The sequence below is a fragment of the Megalops cyprinoides genome, chromosome 7 (assembly GCF_013368585.1).
Source record: "Megalops cyprinoides isolate fMegCyp1 chromosome 7, fMegCyp1.pri, whole genome shotgun sequence".
Taxonomy (NCBI): domain Eukaryota; kingdom Metazoa; phylum Chordata; class Actinopteri; order Elopiformes; family Megalopidae; genus Megalops; species Megalops cyprinoides.
The window spans coordinates 33,397,158-33,411,860 of NC_050589.1; the positions used below are offsets into that span (position 1 = coordinate 33,397,158).

The 14,703-nt window shown below is 45.8% G+C and overlaps 1 protein-coding gene across 1 annotated transcript in view; it reads right to left on the minus strand.

The window, feature by feature from the left end:
• The window catches only part of LOC118780246 (ral GTPase-activating protein subunit beta-like), a 28,440-nt gene continuing 13,737 nt past the window's right edge, over positions 1-14,703 (minus strand). The window contains exons 13-30 of the mRNA XM_036532655.1: positions 14,375-14,522; positions 14,227-14,291; positions 13,501-13,639; positions 11,629-11,762; positions 10,964-11,146; positions 9,755-9,906; positions 9,097-9,284; positions 8,368-8,474; positions 7,795-7,947; positions 7,193-7,402; positions 6,686-6,844; positions 5,944-6,109; positions 5,489-5,614; positions 4,805-4,941; positions 4,380-4,485; positions 3,080-3,158; positions 2,533-2,681; positions 1-1,903 (exon numbers count right to left, since the gene is read on the minus strand). Of these exons, the coding sequence (XP_036388548.1) occupies positions 1,710-1,903; positions 2,533-2,681; positions 3,080-3,158; positions 4,380-4,485; positions 4,805-4,941; positions 5,489-5,614; positions 5,944-6,109; positions 6,686-6,844; positions 7,193-7,402; positions 7,795-7,947; positions 8,368-8,474; positions 9,097-9,284; positions 9,755-9,906; positions 10,964-11,146; positions 11,629-11,762; positions 13,501-13,639; positions 14,227-14,291; positions 14,375-14,522 (2,595 nt within the window). The 3' untranslated portion in view covers positions 1-1,709. The remainder of the gene's footprint in view (positions 1,904-2,532; positions 2,682-3,079; positions 3,159-4,379; positions 4,486-4,804; positions 4,942-5,488; positions 5,615-5,943; positions 6,110-6,685; positions 6,845-7,192; positions 7,403-7,794; positions 7,948-8,367; positions 8,475-9,096; positions 9,285-9,754; positions 9,907-10,963; positions 11,147-11,628; positions 11,763-13,500; positions 13,640-14,226; positions 14,292-14,374; positions 14,523-14,703) is intronic.

The following is a 14,703-nucleotide window of genomic DNA, read 5'->3' on the forward strand; positions in this document are numbered from 1 at the left end:
ATACTTCAACAGTTATCTGCATTCACATTCCATTCCTTAGCTGAAGCCTCATTTGAGTAGTAGTCTTTGGATGATCTAAAATCTAAGACCATACTGGTTAAAAAAAATTATAAAGGCCAAGATAGGAAAATAGGATAAAAACATTTGCCATTATTTTTTGACCTTAATAGGGGTAATGTTAACTACACTCTCCTGAAAATCTGACCAATGAGCTGATTTAGAATATTCCAATCAAAATTCAAAAATGTTTTCAGACAAATGTATGAGAAACTACAACATGAAAGTAATTCAAAAAGACTGATATCTTCTCCACCACAGAAAATCAAGAACAGGTATTTTACAGATGCTTATCAAATGTGAAGGAATAGGACTCTAATTTCCATTAAAAAATTAAAAAGATTCAAAAAACAAACAAAAACAACATAGAGCTAGTAGTACGCCTATGATCTAACACAGCCAGCATGAAGTCATGGAGGCATATTCTAAGACAATGTCACAGGCAGGTACGCCTTTGACCCTAACCAGGTTCTAAAATGTGACTTAAGCCCTTAAACACATCAAACTCCTCAATGCAGGGCAGGACTAAACATCAAAATGAAAAATAAATCAGGCACAAAAGAATATTTTAAGGGAGGAACATGTAGCCACACCTTTGACAACAACTGGTATGTTGAGTAATGAGAGAAGGCCAGGCTTCTCTTTGAGGAGCTCACTGCAAGGCCAGGAAACGCCTGTGAAGAAGCAACCGCCTCTACACTCTCAGGTGCCCTCCAACCCTGAACACCGAATTCCATTTAATTAAGGACAGGAACCCATTTCACCAGCTAATGAAACGGGTTTGACTATCACCATCCACTGACATGCATACACAGAGCAGCAAATAGTGGGATGACAAGCGTGGCTTTACCACCAGTGACATCTGTCTCGTCATTCCCCGAACTGGTAACTGATCAAACCTGCGGGGCAATGCAACACAACTGCGGAGTGCAGGACAGAGGGGTGACGTAACATCACAGTGACAGATGCCACACAGTGTCCAGTGTCAGACGATGCCGTCTCAAATGACTTTCACTAGACGTTTTTCCAGTAAGATCGAGTGTCGCTTTCAGTGCAAAAGAGATAAACAATGTAGAACAACATCTGAATTGCGCAGTACTAACGCCTAATCTGGAGGTTGTTCGGTTGAAGTGCATCGAATAACAAACAAATGTACATGAACACAAAATATGACAGAAACTACCTGAGATTACAGACATTGACATTTGAGATTTGAACTAAGGAGATAAGGGGAGGGGTCCGGGTTTTCAAAAGGACGATTTCAAGGTTGATTTGTTTACCCACGTATTGCTCACCTCACACTGTCTTGATTACCACTACAGTATAATTCTGGATTAAAAATGTTTGATTGTTGCAGTTACCTAAACCCCTTATCAATTTTCACTCTGGTCTTGAAAGAGTTCCTGGAAGAAGACACATGGACAGGCCCTCTCCCTGTGTAGAGAGTAGAGGTGGGAAGTGAGGCTGTATGGGAGGTGGAAGGGCAGACACGAGGAAGGCGGGGTTTTTCAGTATAGCCATAATAACACTCTGCTGTTTTTGTAAACCTCTGTTTTAAAGGACGTGGCGGTTAAGTGCTGATATAAATAACACAACGGTTTTATAAATATATAGGATCTGTGCAGTCCATGTAAAAGCAGCCTCTCTGCGGGTCACAGGTTGGGGCTCCTCTCTCCCACCTCCTGGAAGAGTGAGGTATAGAACTCGGGCTCCAGCTGCTTGTTGCGGTAGCGGCTGATGATGTCCGTGATCTTCTGCTTCCGCCGCACGTGGGGCGGGTTATGAGAGTCGCTCTCCAGCCTCTTCCTCCGGCACATGTTTATGACCGTCTGCCTCACCAAGAACCCTGTAGCAAACGGAGATACAGACAGGGAGATAAAACACTCCTTAGCTGTTGCCTCACCCCCCCGTGTAACCAGAAGCCAGCAGGAGACCAGGAAGACTGTAATGATAGCTGGACTATCTTTTCTTTTAAAGGGTACCTGAGGGGGTTATCTGATCATTTTCTTGACATTTATCACACATTGGATCTAATTGAAGCTTGAAATGAACACAAATTAACCCTTTCGCGCGTACGATCACAACGGTGTGATTAGCCCTTTTGCATGTACGGTCAAACCGGTGTGATTAGAACACTAGGTTGGAAAAATTCTAGCTAATGTTAACTTTGAGGAAACAGTGATTTAACGTTACAAAGTATAGCAAATGCGGCGGTGAAAATTATGTAATGTGACACGTGCGCTACTTAGCATAGAATAAGTCACGTACAAAATGGTTAAGCTTAATAATTAATCAAAACTGTTTTTCTGAAAAAAGAAAAGAAGATTAAGCATTTGGAAATTAACTCCAGGGTAACTGTTTCAGTGTTGAACCTGTAACTGAGCACAATACAAGTCAATGGCACATGTAAGGATAATTTTAAAAATGTGCCTTGTAATAGTTTGTCACCGCCCCCTAACGGGAGCCTATTCTCACCCAGGGCTCTTCTGCTGACCACCATCCCGTCCACTAGCGGGATGGCCATGCTGAACTTCCCCGCAGCTCCGTGCAGCTTCACGCGGAACAGGCCGGTCTTCAAAGGGTGGATGAAAATGACCGGGACTTCCTTTTCCGACGCCGTGGGCCTGAGGGGGGCAGGGGACACATCAGAAACACAGGCCCTCTGCTGCACTTCCTGTGTTTGGAGTGTGCTCGGAGATAAGGCCGTGGGGGGTTTCTCGCCCCAACAATGGCTCCATTCTCCAAACGCCGCAACCCAACTCTTGGATTAGATTGCTGCAGGGGGCACACTGCTACCATTTTAAATCACATCCATGAAGCCCCTGCAGGAAAGGACCTTTGAAAGGGCTGGCTTTTATTTGCGGCTGCAAATATGCTCCCACAACAAAGTGCATGTGTGGTTACGCTTATTGGTGGTTTAATGAAAAAACACAGGCAAATACATGGAAGTCCTCTTGCATCTGTAGCCATGCAGTCCGCACTGCGATGACTTCTGGGTTGTGAGTGAGGCTGGATGAAATACCTGCCAGAGGCGCTGTTGTTCAAGGCAGTTTCCACCCCAGTGCTAGTCTCTGCCAGGAGATCTGAAAGGGGGAAGTGTTCTGGAATACAAAACAAGAGCAGAGTGCCTGTCAAGCCAGTATTCACTCTACAGCTGACCCATCCAGGACACACAAATTATATTAATGAACTGACTATATATTGTCTACCTTCTTCAGATTAATTTAACATGTTGACTACAGCTGGTTAGTATTTGGTCGTTCTGAGATGGGCAAAGCCGGCGCGTCCATACAGGCGAACTAGGCAATTACTTAGGGTGGCACTTTGGCAAGGGCTGCAAAATGTGGGCCAACCAGGGGCTAACTATTCAAAAAATATATGAATTGCTGAGGAATGTGTCAATCACGCTGCACCCACAGCCGCCTCCCGCCCCCAGCTCTCATGAGCCATGACTGAGGATAAGGAAAGCAGCATGTCTAAAGGACCGAAATTATCTAGCTGCGAATATAAAAAGAGAAGACTATTGAAGGAGCAAGCACTCCAAAAACAGAGGGATTCGTTGTTAAAATATATTGATCCCGGGAGTGTTAGCAAGGATAACGCACCTTAAAGTCCACCACCGAACCAGGAGACCGCTAGCACAACTACCGCCGTTGTTCCACCACCATGTGCTCCACAAGAGGCAGCAGGTGCTAGCTTTAGCAGCATCACCAGAGCAGGCACTAACCCGCCTTCAAATCTACCGTCAAGTCCATCGCCATGTCAGGAGATTGCCAAACCAGCTACGGGCATTCCCCCACAAGGAGAAACAGCAGGTGCTAGTAGCACCACGAGAGCAGGCGCTAACGTTAGCCTTCCTTCAGATCTACTGTGAAGCGTCATGCATACTTTAATATTGTTGACACTTTGAGCACACTAGCGTTGCACTAGACTATTTGTGTTATGTGTATGGCCTATTGGCGTTTTTGTGTTGTTGCTGGTTTAGCTTTATGTGTATGGCATATTGGTCTTTGTGTGTTGTTGCCGGTATGGTACATTGTAAATAGAGGGGTGGCATAATTGTCTTTCGCCTAGAGCAGCAGAATTGCATGCGCCAGTCCTGGAGATGGGTTATCAAAAAGATTAAACCAGACTGCATTCATTAATCAAGGTAGCTTACATATCTCACATTTTACACATCCATTTAAACAACTGTATATTCTATATATACTGAAGAAGTATATTTTAAGTACCTAGCTCAAGGATACAGGAGTTCTGTTCCTATTCCTACATGTAACAGCAAAAAGAGAACTGAAATTGAATAAAGTTTTTTTTTTTCTTACCAATATCATCATAACTCTCCATCCAAACCACCAGCACTTTAGTCTCTGGACCCAGAGGTGGTACTGTCCTTCCTATGGGTGCTTTCTTACTCCTCACCGTGGGACTCTAACATAAGACCAAAGGCCACAAACAATTTAATATATCATGAATCACCGCTTTGCAGCTGAAATTTCAACAACACTGACACTCAACATAAACACGTCTCATTAGGTGGCTGTCACACTTCTTCCAAATGAAGTAACTCACACTGTGACAGATCATTCTGTAGTGAGTCTGCAGACTGTTGCAACATAATGCACAAAGACTTCACGGAGCTGATAAAGAGGCTTAAAAAATGAAATTCCTCTGCTAAAACAAACTCCACCCAAAAACAGCTGTTGGTGGGTGGTAAAACAGGAGGGTAGGAGGTTCCAGTCTGGCTTACCCTTTGAGAGGGCCCAAGGTTATCAGAGAGGGTCGAGTGGAGCTCTAGCGTCAGGTTTGGCTGTTTCAGCGCAGCAGGCAGCAGGTCCGCCTGGGAGTCGGTTTCTGTGGTGGGCTCACTGGTTTCTGAAGATTCAGCTGCAGCCAAGAGCAGAAAAAAGCATGCATTAGTTCTGAACCCTGTTGCGCGGAAACATTGTGGGGATATGATGTAATCTGTGTGATCATCACTTACATCGCCATGAGTGGTATGAAATCATTAATGATGGGCAAGTCAGATCAGGAAATCTCACTATAACCTTCCATAGGCAAATTATGCATATATGTATTTTTGGAGCAAAATCAAGACAGAGGGAAGTTTGATGTCATATGCAGTGACCCTGAGCAACAGTAAATATGCAGTGTAGATAAACATGCACTCATTTTTTAAAAAATTTTCCCCAATTAGCACAGCTTACGTTTTTCTATACTTCAATTTGCTGGTGTTGGATACGTACAGAAACCCTTCATCTCTCTGAAATGGCAGTGCCTTCCTAGGGCAAAGGTTCAAAACAGAACCTTCACACTGCAAGTCCTGTTTACCACTATGTCACAATGCAGCCCTAAATGTGCTGGGAATCGGGGAAAAAATGCCAACTAATCAAAAAAACAAATCAGATGTTGGGAATGACTGTGAATCACTCACTAGATATGTCCGTTAGCGAAGGGACGACAAAAGCAATCTCTGTCAGAGCATCTGCGTAGTACAGCACCCTCTTCTCTCCGTTGAACAGGCCCCCACCGGAGTCCTCCAATGTAACAATCTCTTCTGCTGGAACAGAACGGAGCTGTCAGAGCCACATATGTCATGAGAACATCCAGCTGCGGCAATAGTGGTAACCCCAAGTGAGAGGTCCTCTGCAATACTGACTCTGAAAGGGAGCTTGGTGCCCTCTACTGGTAACTCTGGGTTTGAAGTTGACTCCCTACACTAATGACCCTGTAAAGGAGGTTGGCACCCTCTACTGGCGAGACTGGGCATACGATTTGTATGTAACACAGATGACCCTGAGTGTGAGGTTGGCACCCTCTGCTAGTGACTCTGGGCAGGAGGTTTGTGCTACGCACCGGTGACCCCTGGCGTGACATTTGTTTCCTCACCTTGTGGCTGGCCCTCATCCTCGCTGCAGGTGTTGATGGACCAGCTGGTGTCCACATTCCCCGTCCAGCCCGGGTGACGGCCTACTTCCACCGGCCAGCCCAAGGACAGCAGAAACTCCAGGAAGTGGTGCTGGACGTTGGCAGAGGAGTCCACGTTCCGCAAGATCTGCAAAGGACCAAAATTCTATCAGCCAAACAACTGGGGCCTCTGCACATGATTTCACAACACTAGTCACTATCGCATTAAATAGAGGGCAGCAGGTAGCGTGCATTAGCATGTATTAGCATTTAACGCATTTTGAGAGAGCCAATCAAGTATTTCTGTAATGAACAAAAATTCAGTCTTTTAAAAGCAATATTGCTCCAGAGATAGGCTTTTACATAGTATAAACACACTTATACAAATGTGTCACTTTTTTCCAAACTTCAGAACACTCAACATGATCAAGTACTTTTAACAAGATCAATGAAGACGCTGATGTGGTCTGAACTGATGCCGTTCAAATGTAGAGGTAAGCTGCACTGCACAGCAGTTTTGTCCTCATTACAGTCATGCAGTGATACAATTCCTGTCCAGATAACATTCTGGCAGCCTATCATCTGGTGATGGGAGACTAAGGTTTCACAAACCCCATAATGGGTAGAGCTATCACTTGCTATCGATCGCAGACTTGTACAAGCCAATAAAAAGACACTAGTATCAGTAGCAAAACAATATGACTGGTCACCCACAGGGTCTTACCTCCTGGCTGCTCCTCTGCCCGGCCCTCATGTAGAAAATGAAAACAGTGTCAAAGGGCCGGCATGGGAGCAGATCAAGATACTCGATGTCTTCAAAAAAACCAGACATGGCCGAGTCCAGTGCAATCAGATGAGGAGGTAGGCGGCTGCTGCCTTGTTCCTGAAAAAACAGTTACATAGAGATTAGGGAAGTGGACTTCCAATCACAAGGTCAAACATGAAGACATAAGGTGTAGTACTTTTGGAAAAGGTAACCTTTTGAGAAAGCAGTCAACCTATACAGCTTTGGTAAGATTCCAACCATACAAATTGCTATCATTTTTGTGTACAAACACACACATACACACACACGCGCACACACACACACAGGGGGCACTGCATTACTTAACCCAAATTGCATGAATAAATACCTAGCTGTACATAAATGAATAACGGGAAAAAAAGTTAAGCCACGGAAGTCACTCAGGGTAAGAGCATATACTGTATAGTAGATATACAACAGGTGTACCTTCAGCGCTTCTAGCGACAGGAAGCCGAGGTGGGAGAGGAAGAGGCGGGCGGTCTGGAACTCCTGGGCAGGTGGAGGGGGTCTGCAGTCGGTCAGGGGGTCGGGGAAGCTCTTGTTCCTCCACAGGTCCTCACATTGCCTCTCCAGGGCCGACTCGTACTCCACCTGCTTCACCATCACGCTCTGCAGCCTCTCATGCTGCACCTCCAGCTGGCGGGGGGGGTCACAAAATGTTATACATACAGCTTGAACCACTCAAAGGTGGGGGTGCTGTGTAAGTGTTTTTTTCTGCCCTCTGCACAGCTAAACCCTGCCTCTAGTTTCGACTGACTCCACCTCTAGCTAACTCTGTCCTGATCACCCATCACCCAGGTCCTGAATTCCTGAATTTAGCTTGGCAAGCATTTACCATTTCACTGCATGCCAAACTCCTTAGGCATTATAATGAGGTTCTTATGCTGAGTGCTTATTCAGTGGCCCCAAGTGCTCCCCCCAACTAATGTAGTTTCATTTTACAACAGTGGTGTGGAGATGAGGTAATGACCCCACCAACATTTATGCTCAAGCAGGACAAAAGATTCAGGCAGACGTATCCTTCTCACCTCCTTGTTCACAATGTCGTCCAAGTCTGGGATGCTCACGTCCGCCTTCACGAAGGGGATCTTGTACACTTCTTCTGGGAAGGCCCTGTGCTTGACGTTGAAGCGAATCCCCACGTCATTCTTGGGGGTCGGACGGCCTTCGGGAACAAACACCTGCAGCAAGAAGAAGAATGTAGAGAATGGTTGTGAGCATGATGATCCATAGCAGCATGTTCAGAGAAATGAGGAGACGGTGAAAAAGTGCGTATGATATGGATGGTCATTCACAGCCTTCAGTAAAACTTAATCTTCCATATTATGCCCATTTAACAACCAAAGCTGCCACAACCAGTTTATCTTACCACTGTAATTTGTAATGATCTAATGAGAGGATGAACGTATTCTGAAATCAGTTGATATCATAATTCCACAATATTTCATAACTGACCTAAGGAAAAGCGTGTGGTTGGACGCACCAAGCACCCATCAATAACCCCTAAAAGGCAGATGCTTGGTACTTCTGACCAAACTGGTTTTACCTTCTCATAGGTCCACAGGTGTCATTGGGGTCTAAGGATTGTAGGTGTGTCTTACCTTCTGATTGGCTCGCGCCGTCCTGGGCTGGTGGTGCAGCTGCATGGTCCACGCGTGCCTGCCGGACATCCCTCGGATCAGCACCGTCAGGGACGGGCAGGGAGCTGCTGGGAACCATAAAGCAGTGATTCAAAATGCCAAGACATCGCAGAGGACAGTGCAGACTCTCAGTACAGACTGGCACACAGCAAACAGTGCAAACCAGAAGAGAGCAGACAGCGCAGCTACATCAGACAATGTAGACCAGCACACAGCAGACAGTGTAGACTAGCCCACCACAGATGGCATAGACCTATCGTTTTGAGCAAGGTGTCTGTGGAGTTTATAATTTCTACCTCAGTGTACAACATACGTTGATATTTGTTTGGATGTGTATGAAACTTGAGGTATTCTCAACAGGACTCTGAAAAAGCACCAAGGTCTACTCTGTGAGAATCTAAATCTGAGGGAAAACGCCTGATTGGACATAACAAACGATGATATAAGAATTTTGTGTAGCCGGTACATCCAGCTACATACTTTCTCCTTTACATAATAAGTTAATTTCACGTAAGGCTTCACATAATATTAATTTCTGGCTCCAATTTGATACAACTGCTAAATGATCTCTGTAAGGTGACCCTACAGTTGTGTTTCTCAAAGAACAGCCCAAGGTGCTCCTGAAGGGACTGGGCTTTAGTGCATGCCCCTGTCAGACACGGTCAGACACGGTCAGACACGGTCACTCACTCTGCTCGTTCCCCAGCGGCTGCTCCAGCATGGCCAGGATGACCGAGTTGTCCAGGACGAAGTAGCGGAAGTTGCCGCGGCCGGTGGCGCTGAGCCTGGAGCATTTGATGAGCGTGTCCTCGTTCAGCAGGCTGCAGAGGGACGCCGGGCCGCTGGGGGACGGGAACGCGCCCAGGACCTGCATGATGCTGCCGCGAGAGGGACCGAGAATGCGGAATGAGACCCGACCGTGTCGCATGAGGACCGCGATCCAGATGACCAACCAGAAGTAGAAACATGACAAAAGGAAACGTTGGAGCGTACTTTAAAGGAAAGCCTACGTCTGTCCGCATTCCACATTAGAAGTGAACCCTCAGGAAAGTGTTTGGCCAGATATACCAAGCACGCAAGACATCAAACACTTTCACTTGGTTTTTAAAATCAGCAAACCGCCCAAGACAGGCCAGCAACCAAACAAATCCTAATATTAATCAAAGGGTTAAGACCTGACTGAATGTACCGATAAACAAATATGAATGTGGCTCAGAATATGCAGCGATGCAGGCAGGTACATCAATGGCTACATTCCTGAATAATCATTGGTTGGAAATGCTTTCATTTTGCTGCAGTCACTACTGCAGTAAACATTCAGCACTCAGGCAGAGAGGCGTGTCCTCACCATGACAGAGTGGCCTCTGCCGCGTCCTTTACCCTCATGGAGGCGGGGTTGTGCTCCTTGTCCCCCTTGTACCTCACTTCCTGGTCGCTGGTCTTGGACTTGCTCCCCGATATTCCCAGCTCCACAATCTCCAACACTTCGATCAGGCAGTCCTGTGGAGAAACAGCGTGTCAATACCCAACTCAGCCAAGCAGCCGAGTCAGCACATAGGACCGCATTCACAGCTATCTTTGGATTCCCAAAATAACGCCAATGTGTGAATGTTTACCCCATACTGTGCATGAGAATGAACACAACCGCTGCTCTATTCAAACACGGCTGGTGTGTTATGCATGGCACAGTTATAAGAAGGTTTCCTGTACATACTGTATCATTTGCACCTTTAATTAGAGGCTCTGTATGCTTCACTAAGCAACAGATACAATAGTTCTCTGTATGCTGATCCAGCTTGTGTCTTATTGCAATGCATCTGAATTCACAATCACTAAGTAATGTGCTACACTCACAATAACAGTAGCTACACACATCAGAGTCAGAGTGTCACTGGTAGTCACTGGAGAAGTGTGTGTAGCCATGCATCTGAATGGAAAACGGCTTTTCAAATCAAAGCGCTTTCATCCATTTCCTTCTGCCACAAGCTATGGAGTGACACCTGCCACTGAATTCTAAGAGGTGAGAATAAGTAGCTCTCCCTTTGAATTCTAGGCACGTGCGCAATCACACCCTCAGGCCTCCTCACACAGGGCTCCAGTTTCCGTCTGCTCGTAATATGGTCTAGTTCAACAGGGAGCAAGAAACGCTGCTGGCAGTCCTGCTAAGAAGCAGGTAGTGAAGCCTATTGTTAGTACCGCTTAGCATGCTAATGAGAGTTCATTTCTATGCTAAGGGCACTGGGCAACTGAAAGTGACATGTAGCACCTCCACTACACTGTTCCATTATCTCATCCATGCATATTAGCAAGATGTTTAGCATTAAAGACAACAAGTAGCATCTCTCATTACTCCATGAAATCAGCAAGCAACAAAGCCTCTATTCTCTATGAGTGCACCAATATACATTCCATACAATTAGTACAACTGTACCGTATGAGTTGCACGTGAACAAGGCCTTAGCTTTCCCAATGAGAGAGAGAGGGGAAAGAGTGAGAGAGAAGGAGAGAGGGAGAGGGAGGGAGAGAGAGAGAGAGAGGGGAGGAGGGGTGACCGTGCCTTTTCGTCCAGCATGTCAGGGTGCTCCGTCAGCCACACGCACAGGCACTGGAAGGCCGCCACGATCATGGAGTGCAGGTCCCGGGAGTGCTGGGGTGCGGGCCGGCTGCACTGGAACACGATGTACCCGCACACCGAGCTGACCGCCCGCTTCCTGTCTGCAGAACCCACCCCCGCCTTCACCTGAGCAAGCACACCAGTCAGGAGAAACGTCTGTCAATCACGGCGCTCCCAACCTCACTAAAGGGCCACCAAGGCCTGTTCTCTTAATCATGATCAGTACATTTCACTTGTGTCAACTGCAAATGCTGTCTGGACTGATGTTACATTTCGCACTTAACCAGAGTATGCATGTAACAGGAGTAAGTGGGATTAAAAGAGGACCAGCTGTTTACTGTTCAATAAATGGAAGATTATGGAGTGTAATAATCTGCTATTCCATAATCGGGAACTGACTGAAGTGTTTGAAGAGGAATCCCTGAAAAGCTATTGGACTGGCCATTCCAAGTCGATGTTTGGTAGGATATTTTCCTCTTAGAAATTCATCCTACTGAACACTTTCCCTGGTTTGTTACTTTCTTACAGGACCACTTCAAGTTCCTTTCCACAGTACAACAGTATGGTGATATAGGGTCTTCCCTTCGCTCTGATTCTGGCTGTGTTACCTTTGCCAGGCCGGACAGGAGCTCTAGGGCGGCCAGCGAGATGCTCATGTCGGGCCGCCACTGCGAGTTGAGCCTCTGGGTGACCAGGTAGATGGTGCGGGTCAGGAGCCCGGCGGCTGTGTCTGTATGGAGAGCTACCATATAACCCCAATACCACGCACCACCACAGAGAGGGAGAGCTAGGCATTAGTGACTACAAGCGGAGCGCACGGACAAGCAGCAGGCACACGCAGCACGCAGCCAATCAGCCAATCATCCCTCAGCAAAGGAGAGGACCACTCTGGCAGCGACCTTCACTGCCGTTAACCGCAGTCTATACATGGCCTCAGGGTCATGATCAACCTGACCACTGTGGTGCTTCACCCTCAAGTAACACATTTAGGAATAGAGTGCCACATTATTTCAAATTTTGACATGTCAAAATGTATTTTTCTTACAGTTTTTAAATGAAGTAATGAGTGCATTCATCACTCAGAGCTAAGGACAAAACACCACAATGGTCTGATTTAACCCCTCAAGGGATGTGAATCACACACACAACCCTTTGGCAACCAATGCTGAAATCTTAATGGTTGAGTCCGTGAGGCGTTTGACGATCCACTTAAAGCTTGACAGGTCAGTGGCGAAAAGAAACGATCAACACACACTGAAATCACTGCACAAGATTAACAACATGCAAACCCATGTAATTCCATAACAAAATGATTATGGAACGGTTTGTCAAATTTACAAAGGCAATCATAAGATTTAAGCACCGCATTTCAACACAAGCTGACATCACAACATGTGCACAGATCTCTCCCACACAGTCTTGGCCACAGTAAATGTTAATAAAGAATTAGAGGATTATACAGCTGTCGCCGCAGAAGATGTTATGACACAAATCTTACATTGTGTAGCAAAAAAAAAATCTGGTTCATGCAATGAAGATTGGGGGAAAAGAAAAAAATCAAAGTGCCTACCCAATCGGAGAACTGCCTGCAAATTAGACAATTAGACCCATCTGGCTAATGGAGCTACACAGACTCCACTTCCGCTAAAACGGTACCTTTTACTAATGACCACATCTTTGTATCTCTTGACGTGGAAAGCTTTCATTGAAACGGGTCGCAGTTGCCCTGTTATAAGATGCAGGTATTCAGGAGATCATGCTGGCATGGTTAACGCCTGTGCTTAAAGCCTGGCTTTAGTGACAGAGGGCTTTCTAGACAACCTGCATATAAAATGATTCATTTATTTTATGTTTAATATGAAGAAAAAAGAAATAAAATTATCCATCCCTTCCCCCACAAAAAAGGCAGTCCCACAAATCAAACAGCACAGCATCACTCCAAATGTGAAAAAAGGAGAGTTCGGTACACACAAAGGCTTTTCACCAAACACTCTCTGCATCTACATACCACTTTTACGGTGTCTGCTACAAAAAGGATAAATCCACAGTCAATTTCTTTTCTCTGTACATCTGCTCTGTCCTTACTGAGGCATTTGGGGAATGTGGAAGAGAAAACTATATACATAACAAATGCGCTGGCCTCAGTGTGGATTTAACAAAGAGCACAATCAATAGGGCTTTTGCTTAGTCTCTGTTCCGTAGATTATAAATTGCATAATAATATGAGTCAGATTAAAATGAGTTGTCGCTGGGACTGCAACCTACTTCCAAAAAGCAAACACACGGTACACAGAGTGGGGAAACCAGAGTATTCGTGTGACACTGATGATACGTTTAGACTCTCTCAGACTGGCCCTTCATTTTATTTTTATGTCAACACACGTGACACATGGCTCGTTCTCAGACTCCCCAGACTCGTACAACATAAAGCCTAGCACAAAAGCCCAAGGCGTGGCGTCAGTTTGTCCCTCCGGGCTTACCGTAGTCTCGGAGGAGCGCCTGCGCCGGCCGCTCGCTCTCTGGGGTGGCGGGCTCAGAGCCCCCCCCGCTGGCCGTGCTGATGCCGCTGTTGTTGCGGCTGTGGCTCTTGGTGGACATGTGGGCACCATCTATGCTGCCCTATGCACCCAAGCAAGAGGAAGACAGTGTCAGATCACATGACTAGAGCCAAAAGAACCAGTCGTTTGGAGTTGCTAAACCATTGTAGTAAAAATCTTAAATCTGTGTGAAGTCCTCAGGCACAAAGGGAATCGTCATACTATATTCAGATTTGATGCCTTTTGAAGACTTATCCTCAAACTATATCTGGGCGCACTCAACCTGGATATGCCTTAATCCGCTGGCTGTGATGAGACCCCCTAAAGTTCATAAGAACAGTGTTTTAATGTAAACAGAACAAATTGTCACAAGCCAGTATTGCGGCCTATTGGGTATGGATTTAATAAACTTAGCTAATTGCCCTTATTTGTAGAGGCAGAATTGTTGACATACTTAATTTAAAACTGTGTTTTGAACTATGAACAGCTCTGTGTTGCTTAGTAGTTGCATCACAACAATAGTGCTGGTGCACTTCACCTGGTTATAAGCTATTTATACTCTGCACTGTGTGTTCCAATGCTTAGATAATGGCATCTCTCAAATCAACAAATAATCACATCCTCTCACAGAAATGCATGTTTGTGGAATTACGCTGCGTTCAGTCCTACCGTTTCATTCTGTGTCCCAATTGACTCCAAAATGGCTGAATCCTGGACGATATTCAGCATGGCACCTGAAAAGACAATTCCTTTGTTTAACACATTGCTTACATTGCTATGGTGGACAGAGGGACATGCTCTGTCTGGACAGACACACCTAGGATCATCTGCGTGTTGTTGGGGTCAGTCTCAGTCTGCAGCGCTCCAATCAAAATGTTCACAAGTCGGAGTTTGAGGGACAGGAAGGACACAGCCTTGTCGTGGATGGCACTTTCATCATTGCTGAACTTTCCTTCCAGAAGAACCTGCCAACGAGAAAATGGGAACATGCACAACGTTTAAACCCATCTTAGTCATGTGGCCGACTAAGTAAAAGTGGGTTGCTCGTTACGTTTCACTGCTAAGCATATGTTAATGTCTAACACAACTTCAAGAGCTTGTTAAGAGCCAGATACTTCTTGAAGCAGTTAGGGTTAAGTGCCTTGG